Consider the following 22,985-nt stretch of genomic DNA (forward strand, 5'->3'; position numbering starts at 1 on the left):
ATGTTCTGCATAAAGATGTCTTTTTAACTAAGCTGTGATAAGCATTAACTCTGATGTGTCCCAGACAAATCTCAGGCATTGAGGTTTTGAAGAGCAGGCCCTTGAGTCACAAACTGACAACCTATTCAGGCCACTTCTGTGTAATTATAACTTTTTTCTTCTCTCCCAACTTCCTCATTCCACACACATTTAAGGAAGTGAACTAACAGACTTCTACATTTTGCATTAACTGGAATTTCTAGAACTCCTAATAACCACCACATTCTGCAGAACATCCCAAGAAATTTTAATCTCCTCTTTCCTCCTTCTACTGTACCTGACTGGTTAGATAACAAATATAGTTATTAGGGGTTGGAGAACTGCAGGGGAGAAAAACCCATGGAATTTAAGATCTTCCAGTTCTAGCAGAATTTAATCCCTTCCCCTCTGGCATTCAGATACATTTGCTACTCCAAAATACATTCACCAGTGCTGTCATTTTTTGTGAAATACGCCACGAACAATTATATTCACTTGTTATCCCTGAAAAGCTACAGTACAAAAGTGCAGTTATATTTTCATGTTTGTTCAGTTCAGCTCTTGGTCTTGATTACTATACCAATCAGATGACACAATAAAAATAGCCAAAACTGTCTATTATTACAGTCCAAGTTCAATTCCTTGGGGATTTTTTTCCCCTTAAAAAAATGAATCAGGTTAAGACAATAATTCTTCCTTTAGACAAAAGACTCCCGTTGTTAATCTTCTGATTTACGTGCTGCTCGTGGCAATGATTTGTATTCATGGACAGTGCTTAAAGTACGATTCACTGACAAATCAGTTAAAACACCTGATAATTAATTTTAAAATACTGCTCTGTATCATCTTTCTAGAACTGAAAAGAAGAAAGAAATTCTGAACTGAAAATGATACTAATTTTTAAGGACCTCCTTCATCTTTAAGCCAAGAAATAAGAATTTTAAGATCAAGTTCTGTTAAACTACTCCAATACCCTATGAGGCGCTGTTCAGTTTTGAAATGGTGTCTCTAAATGTCCTGTGGGTATGGATCAGAATTATTTAGGCTGGATGTCTGAAGGATGTATGACCCAAATCCCTGCTAAATACAGGGTTCACTGTGAAACAGGTGGCTCAGTGCTCCAGACTTGAGTTCCATGTAGCTCCTAAGATGGAGTCCCCTTTTCTGTGTTTGAATCCCATCATTGTGATCTTTATTATCTTTTTCCCCACAACTTCTAATTCAAATTCTGTTTGTTGCAACTCAGAGCTTTGAGTCTCAACCAATCACTGTGCTCTTCAAAGACAAACCTGGCTTCATCGTCTCTGTGAAGATCTACAGAAAACTTCAAAGTGATTCTATATACTCAAGTATTTGGTTTGCAAAAACTCTTTTAATGACTGAATCATTTTCATCAAACCAGTCATTGCATTTGGCCTGCCTAGCAGTAGAGTATGAATAGTCTCTGAAACACACAAAAACATCCGGTAACATAAAAATGCAGACAAACCGCAAAAACATGCCAACAAAAAATGAAATTAAGTATTAGCTTTTTTAAAAACTATCTTAGGTCCAGAAAGGTAATTAACTATACTTATTTCAACAGAAAATCTTGCAATAAAATATCATCCTTGTTCACATGCAGTTACTGACTCCATTAACTACATTTTTCTAGAAATGCCTAGGAATAAAAATATTAACAAACTTACTATAAATATAAAACTGAGAACTTAATGCAATTTGTCTCTGGACATTTTTTCTTAGTCCATAAACTGCTGAGCTGCCATTGCAGATTTCTCTAGCAGATGATAATTGGTAAAATAAAAAAGCTTTTTCAACCACAGGATTTCAGACATCATGTTCTCAGACAGGAGTCCTGTAAGATGCAATGAAATGTGGCCTATAAACTCACATAGAAAATTTACAAATCAAAGAAAATACTATGCATGTGTCAATATCTTTTTCTACTCCCCTGATTCTATCTTCTACAGAAGCCTATGAAAATACAACCCAACACATCAGACATGTTGTGCTCTCCAGAGATGCAGACATGCATCTCCTTCAAATACAAGAATGCAAGGTTTGCAATACATGCAAACCTTCAAATACAAGAATGAACTGGTAGTCACGTAGCTACTCCTTTGGCATTACAAAGATGGCAAGCACTGACTGCATTTGAGAGTCTTCTCTGAAGCTACAACAGTGAAGAAACTCATTGGGAGCAATGATTAGATTCTATTCAGGTAAGCTAATCTATTTTATGTGCAGTCATTGACAAAAACGTCAGAAGCTGTTATGAGAAGACATCTCTTTGTGATGACTGTACACTTGTGACTTGCTCAAAATAAGATTCTGCATAAAATGACATCTCTCTGGCCAGGAATGCAAATAAGAAAGTAAGGATGTCTAGAGGGGAACACAATTCTAGTTTCATGAGCATCAACGTTAATCAGCAAGCTGATACCATCAAACATAACTCACCATGTAACCCTTAAGCAGCTCCCTACTGTAATAAATTACAAAGTCGTCAGGTAAAACCAAAGTTCGTTATTGTTTCAGGAATTGAGCTGCCAGTCCAGAAAATCTATCTCTAAGACCCTTACCAATCTGAAAATCTTTGATTTTCTAGAGACATATATTCAGGCATTAGTGGCCCAGTTCTCACACAGCATCAGACATGGACTAACTTACACTTAAGACTTCTGCTATGAAAAGTATAAACCCTGATACAAATCCCAGTGAAGGCACTGCAGGAAATGTAGTGGTACCTATTTTCAATGATAAATATACCATCAGGACTTCCTACAAGCTTGTTCAGAAGAAAAAGAAAAATAATCCCCTTGCCATCCTCTGGTACTGCTACCTTTATAATATTGGTGTGGGTGTGCCATTAACCTGCAGCTTAATTAAAAAGCTAGTGTAGTGTCAGTGTTTAAAGTACAGCTATTCCTACTGCTACAACTTCTCTATCTACTAAAAAACAACTCACTTCCAATCAAACATTTGAAAGGTCCTTCTCCTCCCTGTGGAAGGACTGCTGTTACTTTAAAAGGTGAATGTAAGCTCTATTCAGTTAGGAAGATATAGTAGATGTTTTTTTAATACAAGAAAGAAAAACAGAATGCAACTTAGTAGTTCTCCTGTCTGCATCCTGACACATAACCTACCTTTTTTACAATGAAGTATTTGAATGCCACAGATTAATCTTTTCTGCAAAGAAATTTTATATTTCTTACATTCTAGCAGGGGGAAAAAAGTTTCATCATTACATGACATAAAATTATACTAAAAAAACTCTTTTGAACCACTGAATAGTTTTAAGGCAGAGTTTACTATTTACACAACCAAAGTGCAATACAGCAAGCCATTAAAAACATGCCTGCAATGTTGAATGTGTTAAGCTACCTAAAAGGCTCTAAGGCACAAAAAGGATTATCCAGAAGAAAGAGATAATATGCAAAGCATGTTTTTATTTATAGTGGCTTCTCTCTCTCCTTTAAATGGGTGACTGCACTACATTCTGTTTAACTACACCTTATCATTACAGAGCAGATTACATAGAATAAAAGCAAATTGCTCAAAATTTCATAACCTTCCAAACATGTACTGCAGTTATCTCCAGCACAACTACCAAGTGGACATATTTAAGCACTCTTCCTAGTTAAACCACCTTCAAGAGTAATCACTATACTTATTTCTGCCTTAAAACTTTCCTACATGATAGTATTTATCACCATAACAAAGTAGTCAACTGTTTCACAGTTTCTGTATTCTAATGTATTGTACAATGCTTTTTTACTGCATCTTAATATATCTGAGATTTAAGAACACAACTCTAAATATTTTTTAAATAACTAATTTCTTCTGGATCGAATGAAAAATACATGCAAAAAAAGCTAGCTAGCTGGCATAGAGGTCTGGAAATTCTGGAGATAAATAGCTACGTAGGTTTTAACAGATGGTACCACAACTCAATATGCTGCTCAACACACTCCTCAAACTACATCCAAAAGGACCAAAGGCCTTGTTGAAATACCCAGCATCTCACTTAAGTACCTCTGCAAATCTTTCTTTGAAAAGGAATGAGACATTAGTGGCTATTTGGTAGATCAGGTTTACCCTGCCACAACCTTCAAATTGCCCATCCATCTTGTGCATTCTTTTTAAGACACCTTTGGATTATATATATCTTTGTATAGCTACTCCAGGAGGGAAATACCATACAAACAAATGATAATTCCATTGCATTTTCAGACTTAGGCCATGCAAGACTGCTTGACCTGTGCTTTGTGTTCTTCTTCATCTCTGAGAAGAGTCAGTGTACACAGAGTCCTCTCAACTTTCAGATTACACATACTAACTGCTTATTCCACTCTGAATTCACCTGTGCTTTCTTTCACTCACAAGCAGTAAGAAATGATCTTTCCATGTAAAGATTTAAGTCCCAGGCATGAGAGTCTCTCTTTTGTTCATGGAACTGTGCACAGCCAACAGCCCTCCACTTCAGGCCAGAAAGATCCTAGCAATGAGAAGCTGGGGTTCATTCTGAATGAGGCAGCCAGTGAATACCAAGGGATCTTCTGTCACAAACACCTGAGGGGTTGCTCTGGTGCCTCAATGTAGCTGTCTAGTGCCTTCTTACCCAAACACAGCTACCTAAGACTTTTAATTGGGGAAAGAAAGTATTGACAAGGGAATTACAAATGACACCTTCCTTGGCTGAGTGGCACTACAAGCTAACCTGTAAATTCCACAGCAACTCACACTGCACTAGAAACTTATGTTCAGATAAATGGATTGCATTTACTGAACCCTGAAGGTGCTACTAATATAATTAAGATAGACAAAAGTCATTTACCATCTTTGAAGTCAGCATTTTTCTTCCTCACCAGAACTCGGAAGTCTTCTGCTGGGTTAACGCTGCCTACCTAAAAAAAGTACAAAAACCAATTCAACTGTCTGCCAATATTCATCTCTTCTTGTCAGGCAACTAGAATCTTTAATATGAAAACAGAAGCTCTGCACTTCTCTGCATTCAGACTCACAAATGCAAGTACTGCACAGTACACCTGGCAATGGCTGGTTATGACATGAGCAAGATGCACTCACTCCGCTGCACTGTTACAAGTTGACCACTTCTCTGGTGCTGAGAGGACAAAAGCACAGTTCAGGTTATCTGCTAGTTCAGTTTTGAGATCTTCTGTAGCACAGACCTCTTAGACCTCCCTAATCTCACCAGATGCTTAGTGTGGAGTGGGAGCTCCCAGGCACGTGGGTACAGAATCAGTGGTTTGCTACCCCAATAGGAGCCTGAAAATTAAAAGCTTGCACTTAAATCATCTAGGCTTTCTGGCACAGTCTGACGTCTTAAAGCCAAAGCTCTAAATGGGCAAAGTGTAGAAACCTTTCAAAGGAACTAAAACCAGGTCAAATATAAATAAACACTGAAAAATAGATGCATTAACTTGAGGGGAAGAAAACTAACAACCCTACATTGCTTAAAATTTCCTACCAGCAATTGGAATTCTCCTAATTTTTGAAAAATTTTTATGCTTTGTTGTCAAAATAACTCATGGACCTTTCATTAAGTTTGCTTGATCTTGTCGTGTTTCTTTTAAATCTGGCAACGCCACTTTTCAGGAAATATCAGAAATTTATATTAGGAGTGCAGAACATTGAAATCTTTTTAGATTTTAAATATTTTTCTAAGTATCAATAATGCATTTTTCAAAATGAACCTTAAAGAATAGCACATTGGAAAACAAATGAAGTTAGCTCAATATTAATTATTTTTTTAATAATAAGAAAACATCAAATAAAGGAAGGTGCACAGTTATGACACAGGTTTCATCTACCCACAGAATTAAGTTAGAAGTTGATGCCTTTTCCTGGTCTTAAAATCAAGAATCAAACACAGTTAGAAGGAAAAAAGGGATTTTACCTTGGTATTTATTTTAAGGATCTTTAGGTGCATCACATCCAGGTCGAATGCACCTTAATGCCCACCACAATGCACACCCCCAATAGATCGGGTGTAACATTAAAGGTTTTACTAAGTAGCATATCTATCAAAGATTCCCCAATGAGAGGCTCAAGTGAGCCCCCCTCCCCAAGGAACCTTCCCCTGGATGGTTCTATCTTAGTTTACAGGATGTGTTCTGGAGAGGACCTTAGGGTCTGGGGCACACTGATCCCTAGCTACAAAGCTTCTAAAATGTTTAGTCTCCTAGCTGAATAAACAAGTCCAAGAACGTAGGCTAAAAACCACCAAGAATACGGAAGTTATAAAAAGGTATAAAAGGGGTATAAAAGAAAAGGCAAAAAATCATCATGGCATTAATCTAGTGGCAAGATTAAGCCAAATTTCTGATTGAGACCCCCAATTAATGCAGAGAACACTGTCTAAAATCACAGCAATACCTTTGATTAAATACACAGAGGCAACATCTATGTTGCAGAAGATATGAAAGACAGCAAGAACAAAATTTACAACCACTGAGCTCCAATTCTGTTTTCTGCAGATCTTCAGGCTTTCCTTTTAGAGTTCTAAACACCAGGAGAGAATTTTGTCCTAAAATATCCACAACTGATAGAAACTTGTGCTAACACATGCCTAAGGGCAGAGAAAGTTGTCTTTACAATCTCTAGCAGCGAGTCTCAAATGTACAAGTAGACAGTATTTCAGTCACGTTTCAGCTAGAAACCTTCCTTTTATCAGGAATTCTGTACATTCACTATAATAGACTTAGAGAATTAATCTTCTCCTTTAATAATCAGATTTGTAAAAACATGCTTACAGAGGTGATATTGCCTTCAGCAAGTTTCATGATGCTAAAGCTCCCTTCCTCATCTTCAATTTTTGGTTTCTTAAGGCTGGGTTCATCTTCACTGCAAATGAGAAGGACAAAAATGAATGTAAATTGTCCTGCCTACTAACTAGGGAGTCAGTAAACTAATGAAATATGCGCTGAACTAAACTTCATTACATAACTGTTCCAAAATCAACACTTAACCATGCCTCATTTTTCCCCCAGGCTGCACAAACCATACAGTAGAAACAGAGATTAAACTTTATCTTAGCATAAAGCAAAGGTATCACTGTTGAAGCTATGAGATTATTCATGCTTATTTCAGGTGTGAATTTCCTTATACAGACCTTCTTCACCTTTCTAAATACAGAATATTTCCATTCACTTTATTTGGAACCTCTATGTTGAGTTAACCTTGGTAATTTCCAGTATATAATGTGGCATTTGGTATTCTCACTAGATTTTCTTCTAAAATGAAATGTCAGTGAAAATTTACCATTTTAGTAAGACATTAATTTACTGTTCAATCACTAACTGCTAGCTCCTGTCTTGGAATTTATAGCTAATACAAACCTGTTTACACAGTGGCTTTTGAGTCTAATGACCCCTATTCTCCACCAGTACATGAGAGCTCTGTAAACTTCCACTTATATTTGTTAAAACCTGCTAGACAAATTCCAGCTAAGCAGATCAGAACTCTTAGGAAATTTTAAGCTACATCTCAAAAGACTATTTATTATTTTATTTAAGCTATTTATTATTTATTATTTATTATTTAAGCTACATCTTTCAAAAGACTATCTATTATTTTAAAAAGCTAATTGTGATTTTGGGCTACTTTCTTGCTTTGTCCTTAGAGGTAACATACAGCAAGGTATACATTCAAACTAGGAACTTAATTCTAACATCTAACATGCCACACTTTAGAGCACATCTCAGCAACACAAGAAAATCCAGACAATCACAGAAGGGGAAGAAAATCAGATGCTGTCAGGCTACTGACACAGACAAACTGATTTCGGTTTAAGAACAACTGAAAGCTACTCAGCAACCCAAAGGGCAGGATTGCGTTCAAGGAATCCCAAAACAAAGTAACAAGTTTTTCTGAAAAATTCTACTGTTGTGAAAAGAAGAAACTGCTTGATGATGAAGGGCAAAGCCAGAGATCCTGGACCAGGAGCCATTTTTCATTCTACAAGATTAGAACTGATTGCAAAAACGGCATTGCATGTTACAGAAGCAATCAGCTATTAGAAAGAACTTGCGGAGTCTTCCTTTTTGCTTTCTGTAGCACACTCCTCCCCTATTTTACAATCACTGTCTATTTCACTTTGTTTCAGCAGTCTTCTCTGTCCTTTACTTAATTCTGTCACTATCGAAATGAAATCCCTTCTCCTCAGCAACTCCTGCCATTCAGCATAACCTTACTTATCACTCTAGGAGAAATGATGACTTTAGTTATGCCTAAGGACAAGGATAGGATACCTTTGCTTCTTTCTCAGCTCTGCTGACTTTCTGGCTAACCTTGAACAAGTTGCTTGATTGTTTTGAACAGCCAGTGTGTCTCTCTGTAAAAGGAGAAACTGATACTTATCAACACCAGAGAGTTTAGAACCTCTACTGGAACCAAAAATCTTGTATATTGACATGGTTTGATGAAAGGTTGTAAAAAACAACAAAAATTCTCTTTTAGATTATTTTCCTCCAGAAGTATATGGCAATCAAATTTCTTCTTTTTCTTCCTGCATTATTTTTACTGATTCAAAATGCTTTGGGATTGGAGGAAGGAGAAAATAAATGATGATACTGCATTTAACATCCTAGGACCAAATCTACAGTTGTCATTAATCAGTGCAGCACAGCAGAAACTAATGAATCCATAGCCATTTATACCAGCCAAGGATCTGACATTTAGAATATGCACTGATTAGCAGTATTTTTAAACTGCAAAACGTGCAATTACTATTTGGGAAAAATTAATAAAATACAAGATTAATTTAAAACACCCACTTCTACATTAATATAGAAGCCTCTCACATCCTACAAAGATGGATAAGGTAACAGCCTCTCCACAGCCAACATAAGAAGGAAAAAGTAAAATGTCTTCTATTTTGCAGGAATTTTTTTAAACTAAATTATTTTAAGCAGATCTTAAGCAAAAGCGACACAAATGAATACTTAAAATGTCTATTAAGATATCATGCCTATAATTATGCTGCTTTAGTCCCATCAGACCTTAAAAATTAACAGAAGAATCTGGTCAACATGATGACAGGAGATACAAATCAGTTTTAGAACACAAAAATAATGGTCAACAAATCTTCTAGACAACTTTTCCCAAATACTTCAGTGCAACCTATACCTGAGTTTTAATAAGTTGAATCTCATAGAACCATAGCATTTATAATCACAGAATGGTTTAGGTTGGAAGGGACCCTTAAGATCACCTACTTCCAACGCCCCTGCCATGGGCAGAGACGCCTCCCACTAAACCAGGCTGCCTAAAGCCCCATCCAGCCTGGCCTTGAACACTGCCAGGAAGGGGGCATCCACAGCTTCTCTGGGCAACCTGTGCCACTGCCTCTGTTGTTTAATATTTTCCTTAGTCACTGTTGCAGAATGATGTACTTTTCTTTATCTAGTGAATAAATTAAATCATCTCAGCTTTTCCCCAAACACAGAACAAAACCATACAGTTAAGACTGCTGTTGTAGCAATGATAAAATACTACCAGTTCCATTCATTGATACAGCAATACCATTTTTTCTGCATTTTTTTGAAAATCTTACTATCATTCATTCTTCTTTGCATAGTTGAGTCTGTATCCTTTCACTTCCTTTACAGATTTTTTTTTAAAAATAATTTTAATGCCCTACATCAATTTCTATCTAAATTACTTTTAGAGAGGTGATAAAAGCAGCCGTAAAGGAAACCAGTTTTTAAACAAGATAGATTTCCTTCTTGCTTGCCAGATGCTTTTGGGAAGATATATTTTAAAACAACTACCAGTAATGGGTCACTGCTTTTTGTTTAAATTCTCTCTCTAGCTTGTTTGAGCCCAAATTTTTTACCTTGTATTTCTAAACTGCCTCTATCACTTTTTAAAATATACATATAAATGTACAGATGTACATAAACCCAGAGAAACTGAGGCACGGAGTAAGGAAAAGAGAATTCAATCAGTAGGAATTCACAGACACACCAAGGCAACAGGAACACACTGAAATCAGCAGCAACAACAAAAAAAAGCCAGGTGTTTCCCAGTCTGTAGAGAGAAATGTAGTCATTAGTCTTAAGCAGCAAAACGAGGAGTCCCGTGTCATGTCTTCCCAAAGCAAATATGCTGAGGAGGCTCTACCTGACCCAAAGTAAAGGACGTATAACAGCTCAGCTAAGCAAGAGCTCAAAACACCTCAAAGATGTTGTTCCTAGTGCTGAAAGGACTGAACCTAAAATGACAGAACAAAGGGAGAAGGAGCTAACTGAGAACACTCCAACATTTCAGGGACCTACTAGTTATATTATAGATTTCAATAAATTAATTTCTAAGAACCAGATTTTGTTTGAGCAAATTGATTTGGCAAGGGTGACAGTACCACTGCAGTAGCAATTTAGCATTTATTCTTCCCATTTGCAGCAAAAATAAACTAAGCACAGCATATTCAATAACAACAAAAATACCCTGTCTTAAAACTGTTCAAACAATAACTGTTCCAGGAAGAGTCCATAACAGCTTGATTTTTTTGAGACAACCACATTAATTGCACAGCAGATTATAATGAAACTGCTTTTCTTCTGATATTCAAAATGAAAGCTAGAGAATTACCTAAATCAAGCATGCTGAGAAGAAAGGCTCAACTTCATGGTTAATTGAAAGTTCCATGGCATTTATTCTAAACTAAATTAGACCCTCTCTTACTGTTATTTGAACTGTTTTACAACCAGCTCTAGGACAAACTGTCTGACCAGGAAACAGGAAGCAATGCAACAGGTTGTCCAGAAAGGATGCTCAAACCCTGAAGTTTTTCAAGGCCAGACTGGATGAAGCCCTACTTAGATCTCACTGATGGTCCTGCTTTGAGCAGCAGGTTGACCAAGCAGCCTCCTGTGGTCCACTCCAACCTGATGGATTTTGTGATTCTGTGACAGCAAATACAGACATGAGGAACTTACATACTGGTTCCTAGGGTGTCCTACACTGCAAGAAATTACCACCACTATTCACAAAATACTCCAGACATTCTGTGACACCACAACATTCTCTATCCATCAGCATTTTTTCCAGTGTGGAATTCACTGATTTTCCATTCAACAACTCTAAGCCTGCTTCATCCAGCAAAAACAACTTGAAGTGTAAAAAACCAAAAAGTTTCCAAAACATCTGTAATACTTCTCCAACTTACTTGTCTTTGAGGATGTCTTGTACAGTCTTCTCTTCTTTTTTCTTGCCAACTTCCTTTAGGGGGAAAAGTGCTTTTACTCTTTCAAGAGGAGCCTGACACCTTTCTCTTACCACACAAGGCATCTCCAGCATTTCTAAAAGGTGCTGTTCAATTGGCGGCAGTGGCTTATTGGGGTGAAAAGCCTTGTGCTGCAAACACTGCAAGAAACAAAACAGTCTGACCAAAGTAAAACTTTCAATTATATTAAAAACTTTTAATGTAATGCCTGTACGCCTGACACCATATGGTATGTGCAAAATATCTTCCATATTAAACATACTATCTTTGTATTGCTGAAAAATATTCTGTCTCTCAGTGGATTGAGAGTCTATGATCAACTGTTTAAGGAGATTATTAATGATATCAAACAAGAATACTGATGCAGATGAGTCTTCCCACACTCACTGGAATGAGTTCTATAAAAATTATTAGAAAAATCCCAGGAATGAAACAGTCATCTGCAACTGTTCATATTTTTAGCTTCACTCTACCTTTAAAAAGCAGTTCTATTATAAAACAGTCACACAGGAGAGATTTCTAAACATTTCAAAATTAAGTAATGACATCTATCCCAACCAGACATTCCAGTTATTGTAACAGTTTAATGTGCCTCCAAGAAAATATTTCTTCCTGGTCAATTAAACTCAGTATGCATACAGGAGGAATGTTCACCAGTTTAAGAGCAAATGGAAAGAGAATACTAAACGTGCACAGGTGAGGCACAGAATATAGGTATGTTTGGAACTTAGCTTTGAAAGGAGTAGGGAATGAAGGGGCCTGACAGATGCACAAAGCTGGAACAGATGGTGAGAGCTACAGAGAAGGATTTTTCACCCAAGTGTAGAGTCAGTGCACACAGTCAGCGAGCCAAGCAGAGGGGGAGAGAAGGTTAATGAGGCAGGCTATAGAAATTCCATGGAGGGTTTTGAAAACAAAGTAAGTATCTTTACAATTTTGTGAAGCGTAGGATGGCAGTAGAGAGGTATACGCATTTACAAATATACACACAGATACCAATGCATGCACACAAACACATCAAAACATGTGATGTCCACAGGAGACAAATTTTTTCCATGTCCATTGTACTGGGTGCATTAGACACCACTGTGAATGTAACTACTCAGTAAACTAGGAATACAGCAGAGACTTGCTCCTCTGTTGGCTGTCAGACATAACATTAATTTAAAAAACAAAACCAAAGCAAATAAAAGCCCCTATTCACACTGGAAAGCTGCCAATAAAGAAAATCCAGACAATATGTGACACATAATACTGATGTGTTTTCAGGCTGCCATTAAGATTCCAGTCCATATTAGAACACACTGTCAAAAGGAGGCAGTTGTACAAGGCTACTGATTTGGAAACACTTGTAATGATTTAAGGCACAATTATTTTGAAAGAGAGTAAAAGCATTGCTGGAAGCTGCAGTAATGGCTCTTTTGATACAAAAAAACCCCCCCAATATAAAACAACATTAGGTAATTGAATTAAACTGACGAAGCAAAAAACCTAAGTCCCCTGTTATGCCTATGTTTCAGGCTTTTGTAACTGAACTCTTCATGTGTGCAGCCAAGGAGCTGAGCAGACTGAGTGGCCACAGCATCCACTTTTGCTTTTAAAGTTGATGACTACCTCCAAAACCTGAGATGGCAGGTACTGTCAAAACTCAGGTGCTAAATGGAGACTAAGTTAAACAGACAACCTGGAGTTTCTAAACCAACAGTCCCTCTTAACCTTGCTTCCCCTTCCTTCTGCATCCAGCAAGAACCACTCCTACCTTAGCTAAAAGGCAACCCACACTGTCACTGCCTTCCAGACTCACTGTTCTATTCATGCACGTTGTCAGCAAGGCACTAGCTCCTGATTGCTCTTCCTGATTTCCTTACATTTCCACTTTCAGGGACATAGCCAGCTTTCAGGACCAGGGGTCACACCAAGATACTGGTCAATGGATGAAATGAAGTGGGCTTCATATCACTAATTCTGTGAGAAGCAATGACAAATATACACCAAGAGACCAACAGGTCCATCTCTGTTGAGCAATTTGTCTATTTGGCTAGCAAATAAAATGCACTGCATTCCCCAAATGTCTTAGGTGCTTCAAATCCCTGTATTTAAGAGGGACAATTTAAACAATAATGTTGGAAGTCTGCCACTACAAAAGCTACGGAAGATCACTTAGGTTTTTCTGGAAGCAAGGAATAAAAGTCGGAAGTCTGGATATAGGATATTCCTCATCTTCCACTCCAGCAAGCATTAACTACTACTTTTCACCCACTCTGTCACTTCCTGATGTCTACCACTACTTCCAGAGATATAATTTAGCTTGATGTTTTTGTTTAAATTCTGGCTCTTGTCACTTATCATTCCAAATATCTTCATGAGTCAACAAAGCAAGGAAATGAAGTAGGAGTTCATCCTTTTCTTCTGAGTTATTTTCAAAACCATTTATAGGTTCTGTTCAGCCCAATCCACTTACTGGCTACAGTCAAAAGATGATGCAGAATTTTTCTACATAGTTCTTAAGGAACCAGCAGTGCCACTTGGCCTAAGAGCAAAATACTAAGAATCTGGAACATTTTTGCAGCAAAACAGAGAACAACTTACACAGATTAATAGCAATTTTGCAGTAAACAAATGGGGCTGTGTGTGGCCAAAAGAAAGCACTAAGACACTGACAGTTTAGGGTTTTCTAAACAGCAAGGACAGAAACTGTATCCTACCTCACATATTCAAACAGTCAACAAATACTTTTTCTATCAGTAGCATTCACCCTTACAAAATCCTACTATCCTCTAAGGAAATTGGCAAGTTGCTCAGTTACTCTCTTCCAGCAGCAATTGAGTCAAGTGCCAGAACATCATCATCGCATTGTTTCAGAAGACAAATAGCACACCTAAAAAACCATCTTTCACTGATAGGTGAAATCCACTAAACCAAAAGAATGTAAAACTCCATCTAGCAATATAACAGAGGAAATTCTATGCCCTAAGTGTTTTGTTCACAAGCAAAGCCATATTTGTAATATCCAAGCTTAACAATCCTTCCTAAAATAAGAGTTGTGCAGAGGTCAGTTTATTTTAAGTTCTTGCCCTGTAATAACCTCCAACTGATCAAATCTTGCATTCAGTTACACACTGTCTTGTCAATATGACTGGCAGAACTTGAAGAGAACGCCAAATTCTTCGGGTGTCAATCAGAGTAGGATTTGAAGACAGTGGGTTTACATGTGATCCTGAAACACACATTGACCTTCAGATCCTTTGGTTATTTTGACAACACTGAGGAAGGCTTTGAGAAGCTAGGGCAAGTTTTCTTAATTTAAAAAAGTATCCTCTTCCTACTTGTAAACTGAAATAAATCATGTGGAATTGCTGAGATATGATGAACATGATTGCTATAATACCATTTTTGGTCAATTTTCAGAGCAGAGTCACACATTCAATATGTCTCCATGGTTCTGTATACAGTACAATTCTGCAGTTGCTTAAACTGCAACATAATTTTCCTTATTTTTGAATTTGCTGTGTCATTTTTTTAACACTTGAATTCCAATGTATAATTAAGTCTCTCATCCTCATAGTTGCAATGGAAGTCTTTGTGATACGAAAGGAATGTAAATCAAAATGGAGACAGCTTGACAGAATAACTGCAGGAAGTGTGAACTGTTCTGCTTGCTTGTAAAGTGCATCAGCTTAGACACCCCAGCAGAACACTTTAAATGTCAACAATGTTAACCATTTATTACTGGTCCAGTTCACCACAGACTGACCTGGTTTGGAACACTGCTAGATGCAACAATGCACAGAAAAGTGATGGGATGCAGAATGAGAAGCTGAAGATACCCCTGATTTTCAGACTTTGTCCAAAAGCCAAAGACTGAATCTATGTCCACAATAGAGCGTTGAGATGCAAGTTTTTACTTGCCTAATCTATGTGCCTGTAACTATCAGTGATGCTGTTGCAGACACCTCAGCACAGGTATAATTTCCTTTGCTTCCTGGAAACTGGAAATTCTAAAAATAAATCTATGTCAGGGACAACACAGAAATTACTGGTTTACCCCATGCTTTAATGCCAGAGATTTATATCAGCATTTTCACAATGCAGATCTTTCCAGTGTGAATCAGAGAAAGACAGAAAAGTGAAAAGTCTTTAAAAAAAAAGTTTTCAAAAAATACCGTATCATTCATCTCACCTGATAAAACCTCTGAAAATGAGGGTTTGGGATTTTGCTGGGCTTAAACAGGTCCTCAAAAGTTTCTCCATCTTCATGAACCAAATTCATAGAATCAATCAGTGAGTCAACAGCAGATAACTGATCCGCTAAGGCAGCAATTACATACAAAGGAAGATTAAATACCCTTGCAGATGGATGCATTTCTTGAAACAATTTATAAATGAAGATTTGCTTCACAATGTGAGATTTTCACCAAGTCATTGCATGCCACAGAATACACTGCAGCTATAGATGGGCCAATAAAAATATGGATAATGGACACAATAATAAACCCCTGCTTTATTTAAGGACTACAGAGCTAAGTCATAAAGCCTTTTTCTTTTTCCCCAAGACCTCAATTATTGTTGCCTTACTGCTTTCACTTTTATTCTTTTTCAAGATGTTTTCATTTGCAACAGAAGGTTTATAGGCCACTTTGTAAATAAGGAGAACAGTTGGTTTGCAAAACTAAATGGCACAATATAAATTTTTAAAGTTATGATTGCAAATTAACACAGTTCACAATAGCCAGCTACTGCTTTGGCAAGACAGGTTTTAGATTGGTTATCAAACTACTGCTTGCAGGCAAGAAAATAGAAACTGTTTTAGAAAAACCAGCACGCTATATATACCCTGACGTGCAGGTGCCCATTCAATGCATCTCATAACAGATGAAAGAAGCGGGAGTGGATTCTAAACTACATCCACTTAAGACTCATTGCTGTGCAAAACTCTCAGAAGAGCAAGTCAAGCTTTGTACGGCTGCATGTTCTCTGCAGATGCCATCCATCTCAATCTGGATACCAATAAGTGCACAGTTTAATAACACTCCACAGAAAATACTGTCTTTGCCTTTGTACATTATATTAACAGGCCATGCTGCAAACGGCTACAGAACCAGCTTTGCACCAACAGAGCAGCTGCGTCTGTTCTAATTCTAGCTAGCTAATCACACACTGTAGATCCCACAAGGTTCTGGCCATTTAATTCCCACGATGAGTTCAAAGATCAAAGGATACAGAGGACTAATCTCAGTTCTCTGTCACAGGATCCTGTGAGACTAATGATGCTGTAACCCGAGCCAGAAGTCATTTAACAGGACAGTTGAAATACTGCCTTCAAACTTAGGTCTGCTCAGCCTGCAACTGAAGTGGCAAAGCTTTGATACACATTTACACTTCAAGATGACATCACCATAATGGATGCCCAAATACCTGGGTTTTCTCCTAAGCCAAAATAACAACAAAACTCAAGTCTTCATTGGAGAGCCAAATATTCTAACTCTCTTAGAGCATCTTAGAATACAACAAGCAGGTTACTTTTCCAGCTGACCAGCACATATCTTACCTGTAGGAATGCATTTTTTACTGTTTTTCAAGGATGAAAATACATATTGTCTTAGGTCTTCCATGTAGGGTAGTTGCACATAGATGAGACACTGCGCAAGAGGAAAGAAAGAATAACTGAACCTGAAGGAAAAAAAAAATCTGTATCCCCAGAGTGCCATATCAGGGCTACATAAAACATATGAAAAATCTGAAGGCCTAATGTCTGTGTGCATCAAAACACTTAAAATATTCACAGAGCAACACAATTTTAATCAGAATAAAACACAGCATTATATTTTATAACATAGTAATGGCTACACTCATTTTTCTGCTTGTGGAATAAAGACCTCCCCAGCCATCTGATTCCTTTTTCCTGTGCAGAGTTCCAATTATCCAAGCTTTAAATATCCAATATATTGGCACTTTGGGAGATTTTATCACAGCTTACTGTAGTTCAAAGTCAAAAGTTGGGTTTGGTTTTTTTAACATTTCTCTGCCTCATTTTTTCTTTATTCAAATACCTCCTCCAGTTCATACCACCCCAAATAATTCCTTTCCATCCTTTATGTTTATACCCTTCAAAAGTCTGAAGATTGTTGTGTCCGCCCCCACCTCCATCACTGCTCAGCTATGCTATACATATTTAGCTCTTTCAATAGTCTCTCGTAAGAAAGATCAGGGGAAACATATGCTGCAAAAGTTCTGACATACTGTATTGCTTCTGGGTCTCTCTGCAGAAGGGTAAGAGTGAAAAATTACCTCATATGCATCCTTAATATATGGAAAAGCTACTCCAACTTGTGGGTAGCATCTTCTATCATAAGCATAACGCACTATAGCCACCACTTTCAACTCATCCAGTGCACGAACAAGCGCAGAAAAAGCAACTGCTGCATTCTGGAGGGAAAAAAGAAGTCTACAGAATCATGCAAGTTCTTAATCATGAAATACATCTTTCATAGGGAATTCAATAGCATTGATTTAGTCAAGACTAGTTTCCATTTCAGCTATAACTTTAACACAAGCAGTTTTTCATGCTCGTAAATCAAAGAAGCAGAAAGGTCAAATCTCATCACGATAGTGGATCCATTCAAAGCTGAGCCAACTTTAGATTCAGCACGTTCCACCTTTTTCACCAGGTGTGAAGAACTCTCAGAGGTTTTTCAAGAGACAGAGAAAAGAAGGGAAGCCAGACCCTTAAAGGAACATATCAGAGCACAACAGTGAGCTTTTTACCTCCAATACTTTGGAGGTCTGTTCTAAATAACGCAGTGAGAGGGCACACTGTTGCTCTGCATGAGAATGGACTTAAGCACAAATTTCAGGTTCCTCATAACCTTGCTCAAACATAGTACCTACCAGGTTTTCATTATTCATGAGATACTGTATTCATTTGCGGTTTAATCCAACTTCTTTTTAACCTACTGGGCAACGAAATAGGACATTTCTGCAAGCTGCATTAAAAGTATTTATTATAAACACAGAAAGACAGGACAATTTCAAGTGTCACTACTATTCTTCTTTGTTCCACAGCAAAATACCTTCAGCATTAAACTTCAGTTCACCTTACCTTATCATCTTTTGCAGCAAAGACCTTCAGAGCCTGGTTGCCCATGTAGTAATGCCTCTGGATCTACAGATTCAAATGGCCAAGAGTTAGCCTGACCTAAAGAAAAGGTCACTAATGCAACTGGACCAATTAAATTACAAAACAACTAACATTAGTCAAGTCAGAAGCCACCAAATTTAATTACAGTGCGTAGAGGTTGAAGCCCTACATGTGCCTCTCCATTTATCACTTAATATGGGTATTCAGTCATATTGGGTAGGATATTCCCATCGCTTCCTACTGATGGGCAGGAATGAAAGACAGTGCTACTTGCAGCTGTTACCAGTCTGAATAATACTTCAGTAATTCAAAAGTCAGCGTGGAAAACTACAGTAGTTAATACAAGACCTAAACCTGACACCACATCTATGCAATTAAATTTTTCTAGCGACGATACATCAAAAAGGAGCTGAAAAAGGTCTCATCTTTAATTAATAAAGCTACTTCAACAGCAACCCGGAGTATATACAGTTGTGCTGGCAAAGAAGCACTTCTGTCAGCAGGGTTTATTCTGTTCATAAACATGGCTGAATCAAAAACAAACAGAAAAAATAGTTTCAGCAAGGGGCATCACTGGAATAGTTGGAGCTACAGCAGCTGACACACACACACGCACACGCACACAGACAAACCCTGCAATCGTAGAAGACCTGTCACAAAGATCACACACTGCTACAGACACTGGTTAAAATAACCTTTGTTAAAAAAAAAAACCTCTTTGAATTACAGTCTCAGAACTAACTTCATTGTACCTTCAATTTTTCTTTCATTCATTTCATCTTTTTATTCTATCTTCTTTATTTAGCAAATTACCATAAGGCCATTGAAGTCAATGACAACCTGCACCAGAGCACATCTGTTTACTGTACTACAGCACGATTCTTCAGATCAGATTATTATGCCTGCAATCCTTCTTTCCTGTTCTGTCTCTAAATGCTCAGGAAATTTTACTTTCAGTGTAGTATAAATAACTAGATGTGTGTATCACTACACCTTTTTTTGTTTGCAAAAGAAATTGTCCCTTTGTAATATTTTCAGGTACTATTTCTTGATTTACATGGCATGGCTTATAAATTAAAAATCAAAGTTTAAGCGGCCTCTGATCTTCTTTCCTGAGGGATGTGAACAACTCAGGAAAATAATATAAGGTGGTTCTAGTCCTTATTTAATTATGTATTTGGAGCTGTTCCAGTTTTTCTAATCAATATTGAATCATCTTTCCACCAAAGTTTTTTAAAGAAATAATTTAATATAAAACATACATTTTAATAGTGTCAGTTTTATTATTCCAAATAACAAAATTTAAGAGGAAAAACTTAAGGTAATGCATGGGTCTTGAAAATTCCGGCTGCAGTTAAAAACTTCCTGATATCATTATCTATACACTTTAATTTTAATCCTGCAAGCATGCCTGAGTAATTTATTCCACTGAGGGGATGTGCAGCTACTACGCAGCATAACTACTCCTGTAGCCAGGAGGCTACAGGACCAGAGCACACTTTAAGATGTAATTTCTTTTTGTTATGAAATCCAAAGACAAGAGAAGTACATAATAAAAATTAGTCAAAAGCAATCAGTATTTAGTACACTGAAAATGCTTAAAAACAACTTGTTAATTCTTTTATGCATACTTGTGACTCGAAAAATATTCCTAAAATTAAGTCCAACCCTACAATTATTAACTATGTATTTGAAGGTATTACCACACTATCTGACCAATGATGGGAAAATAAAAATCCATGTGAAATAACAGTTTGCTCACAGAACACTATATTCCTCATCTGTTTTCCTCTTAGTTTCCATTTTCAAATAAAGTCAGACTAAGTCAAAACAGGAGGCCAACCTCCAGCATGAGAAAACTCTGCACACAGTGAAATACATCTTGCAGAGCTAAATTACAATAGTAAGACTCAGCTGGAGGCTCATAATGCATGAAGAGATGCAAGAAATTGTCTCATTGGAACACTGGTTTCAGACACATTTCACTTATTAGATCCAGTTTCTGGTACAGGAGGTAGCACTCCCTAACACCTCTCTGGCCCTGGCCAATTTAGGGCACATAAGCTCAAGCATGACATGTTTCCTTGATCAGTCACTTGCAGCGCACAAGCTCCCACATTACTCAACAACTAAGTTTTGAAAGTCCTCGAGGAGCAACCAGGTTACAGTTTCCAGTTAGGCTGGCTCCTCATTTCAGTAAATCAACATAACTTCCCGGCTCCTCGGTCACTATGTTTTGGAACACTGCATTGCATCTAATGACGTACCTAGCAACATGCACAAGGTCTCTGTGACACCTGTATTGTAAAGTAAAAAGATGTTTAGTTACATCCATTTGGGAGCAAGCTCCCACAGACGCTTCCTATTTCATTAGCATCTTTCCTTCACGGTAAAGGTGACGATGCCTTAGCCTTTATCAAGGGATATACTTTGTTCAGGCAGTGAGAGATTTCAAAGAGCAGGAGGGCTGGGAGCCTTCTGTCAGAACAGAAGGTGTAGAACTGCCCTATGATTTCATTTCAGTTTTGACTGGTGAAGAGAGGACTGCATGTGGACAACTCCAAGATGAGTAAAGTTTCAGCCACCCTGTGCAATATCCTGGAGAAAAAGATGGGGAGCAGCTTAACACACACAGCAATTACTTGGCACTTGCATCTCTGTACTCTCTCCTCGTGTGTCCTGCTTCAAGAACAGTTTTGTTAAGCCTTTGCCTAAGGCTTTGCTAATGCTTAAGTCTTGGATTTTCTGAAGGAAATCACCTTGTGCTGGATAACTTTTACTAAGGTACTTGCGTAAAGTAAGTTTCTTACAACTATCAAGGACAACAAATAGCAAAGTCAATACCACAAGTAGAAATAAATGCATTACAAACACCAAGCACCTCACAGAAATATGGAGAGTTTTTGAATGATTTGTCTAAGTTCTAAGCCTTCATAAATTTCATTAAAATTTCATAAAAACATAAATTTCTAAATTTATGTTTTGTCACAACAGAAAGAAGCAGCAAGTCATGGTTCACAAACTAATCCTTATGGAATTGAGAATGAATGGAGTCAGTTTTCAGGCTTGCTTTAACATTAATGTTGAGGAAGAAGCTTCTGTTAAGAAGCAGCCATACTCTTGGCTGGACAAAGCCCAGATAGGCTGCTGCCTGAGCTGAACAAAAGACAGACCATCTTCTGCTGCAGATCGGGCACTACTATTAAAGTTTGTGAGATTAAATGAGACCACAATACCTCTGTCTTCACTTTGCAGAGATCTGAGTTCAGTGGCTCTGGCTTCACTTGAGGGTCCAATGGCCACATTTATGAGCTTCTCTCCTTTGCAAGACCACACATTGCTTACATGTACTAGAATCAGCAAATAAGTCACCCCTGCATACCTGAGTGGAGATGCCCCATTCCCAGTATTGAAACCCAATACAACACTCTAGTGAATTCAAACCAAGATCAAGTGTCTTGAATAACCCAGGAAGTTGAATAGGAAGACATTTAGTATCACACCTGAGAGGATCTAGTGAATCCCAAAACAGAAAAACACTTTCCTTCTGTTTTGTATTTCATTTGCTCTTCATCTTCCTTGGAAAAAGGAACTATATCACTCCCATACCGAAAACCTGGAGAACAAGAGAAGAGCATCTGGTAAGCATATGGGCCTACAATTTTAACACCGAAATTAGCTCTCTGAATATTTTAACAATGCACTCGTGCCCCACAGCTACGATCCACACATGCTCATCAAATTACTTTCCCTGCTAGCAAAAAAAAACCACACACCCATGGACACATTTTGTACTTCAAGAACAGCAGTTGCACTCCTTCTACATCATTTTATGTAACGCAAGTACCCTCAGAGAGAAGGAAAGAAAATAAGGGAACATCTTGCCTAACAAAGTTATGCTCACAGAATAGATTTAAGCAAATCAGAATAGATTTCAGCAAACAGATTGCAACACTCTCTGCAAACATAATACAAGCAACCTCAAACATACCACAAATCATAGCACAAGAGATGACACCAGAAGAGACTCAGAGAATAAAATGTGCAAACAATGGAAGCAAGGTACACAATGGAAAACCAAAACACTCTTGTAAGCAGAACTGGTCTTTCTATATATTTCTGTGTTTTACTTCCCATGCCATACATTACAGGTATATCTCCACAAAATAGGAAGCTGTAATTTCTCAGAGGTATCATCTGTTCCAGCTGCTTATTTCCTATCTCAGCCTCCAATATCCTCCCTGTAACATCATCACTTTATTATATTGCCACAGACTAAGGATGATATCCTCAGGTGTGAAGAAAGTAGAAGGAACAGAAATAAATCCCTGGATGAAAAATCTATAAGCAGATATATTTTCCTGCAAACTGAAAAGCAAACATACAGGCAGAATGAAAGAAATTTCAGTATTGGTGCTGCAAATACAAAATATTGCCTAATCGTGACATTTCTCAAAAGATTCATCTAAGTCCAGGATGCATCAGTAGCTCTTTTAGCTTAAGAAATATCACATCACTGTCAGGGAAATCTTTTATCTCTTTTGTTCACATTGAACTGCTCACCACTTCTTTTTACTAGTA

The 22,985-nt window shown here is 37.6% G+C and overlaps 1 protein-coding gene across 3 annotated transcripts in view; it reads right to left on the reverse strand.

The window, feature by feature from the left end:
• XRCC5 (X-ray repair cross complementing 5) overlaps nt 1-22,985 on the reverse strand; it is a 50,291-nt gene that overhangs the window by 11,884 nt on the left and 15,422 nt on the right. For 2 of the 3 annotated variants that reach the window (XM_048309720.1, XM_048309719.1), the window contains exons 9-16: nt 21,908-22,020; nt 18,366-18,428; nt 17,555-17,692; nt 16,815-16,905; nt 15,447-15,574; nt 11,210-11,406; nt 6,795-6,885; nt 4,856-4,925 (exon numbers count right to left, since the gene is read on the reverse strand). In XM_048309720.1, coding sequence (XP_048165677.1) covers nt 4,856-4,925; nt 6,795-6,885; nt 11,210-11,406; nt 15,447-15,574; nt 16,815-16,905; nt 17,555-17,692; nt 18,366-18,428; nt 21,908-22,020 — 891 coding nt within the window. Of the gene's footprint in view, nt 1-1,706; nt 1,874-4,855; nt 4,926-6,794; nt 6,886-11,209; nt 11,407-15,446; nt 15,575-16,814; nt 16,906-17,554; nt 17,693-18,365; nt 18,429-21,907; nt 22,021-22,985 lie in introns of all 3 variants that reach the window. The other variant, XR_007204804.1, reaches the window with a different exon arrangement.

Source organism: Corvus hawaiiensis, chromosome 7 (genome assembly GCF_020740725.1).
Source record: "Corvus hawaiiensis isolate bCorHaw1 chromosome 7, bCorHaw1.pri.cur, whole genome shotgun sequence".
Classification (NCBI taxonomy): domain Eukaryota; kingdom Metazoa; phylum Chordata; class Aves; order Passeriformes; family Corvidae; genus Corvus; species Corvus hawaiiensis.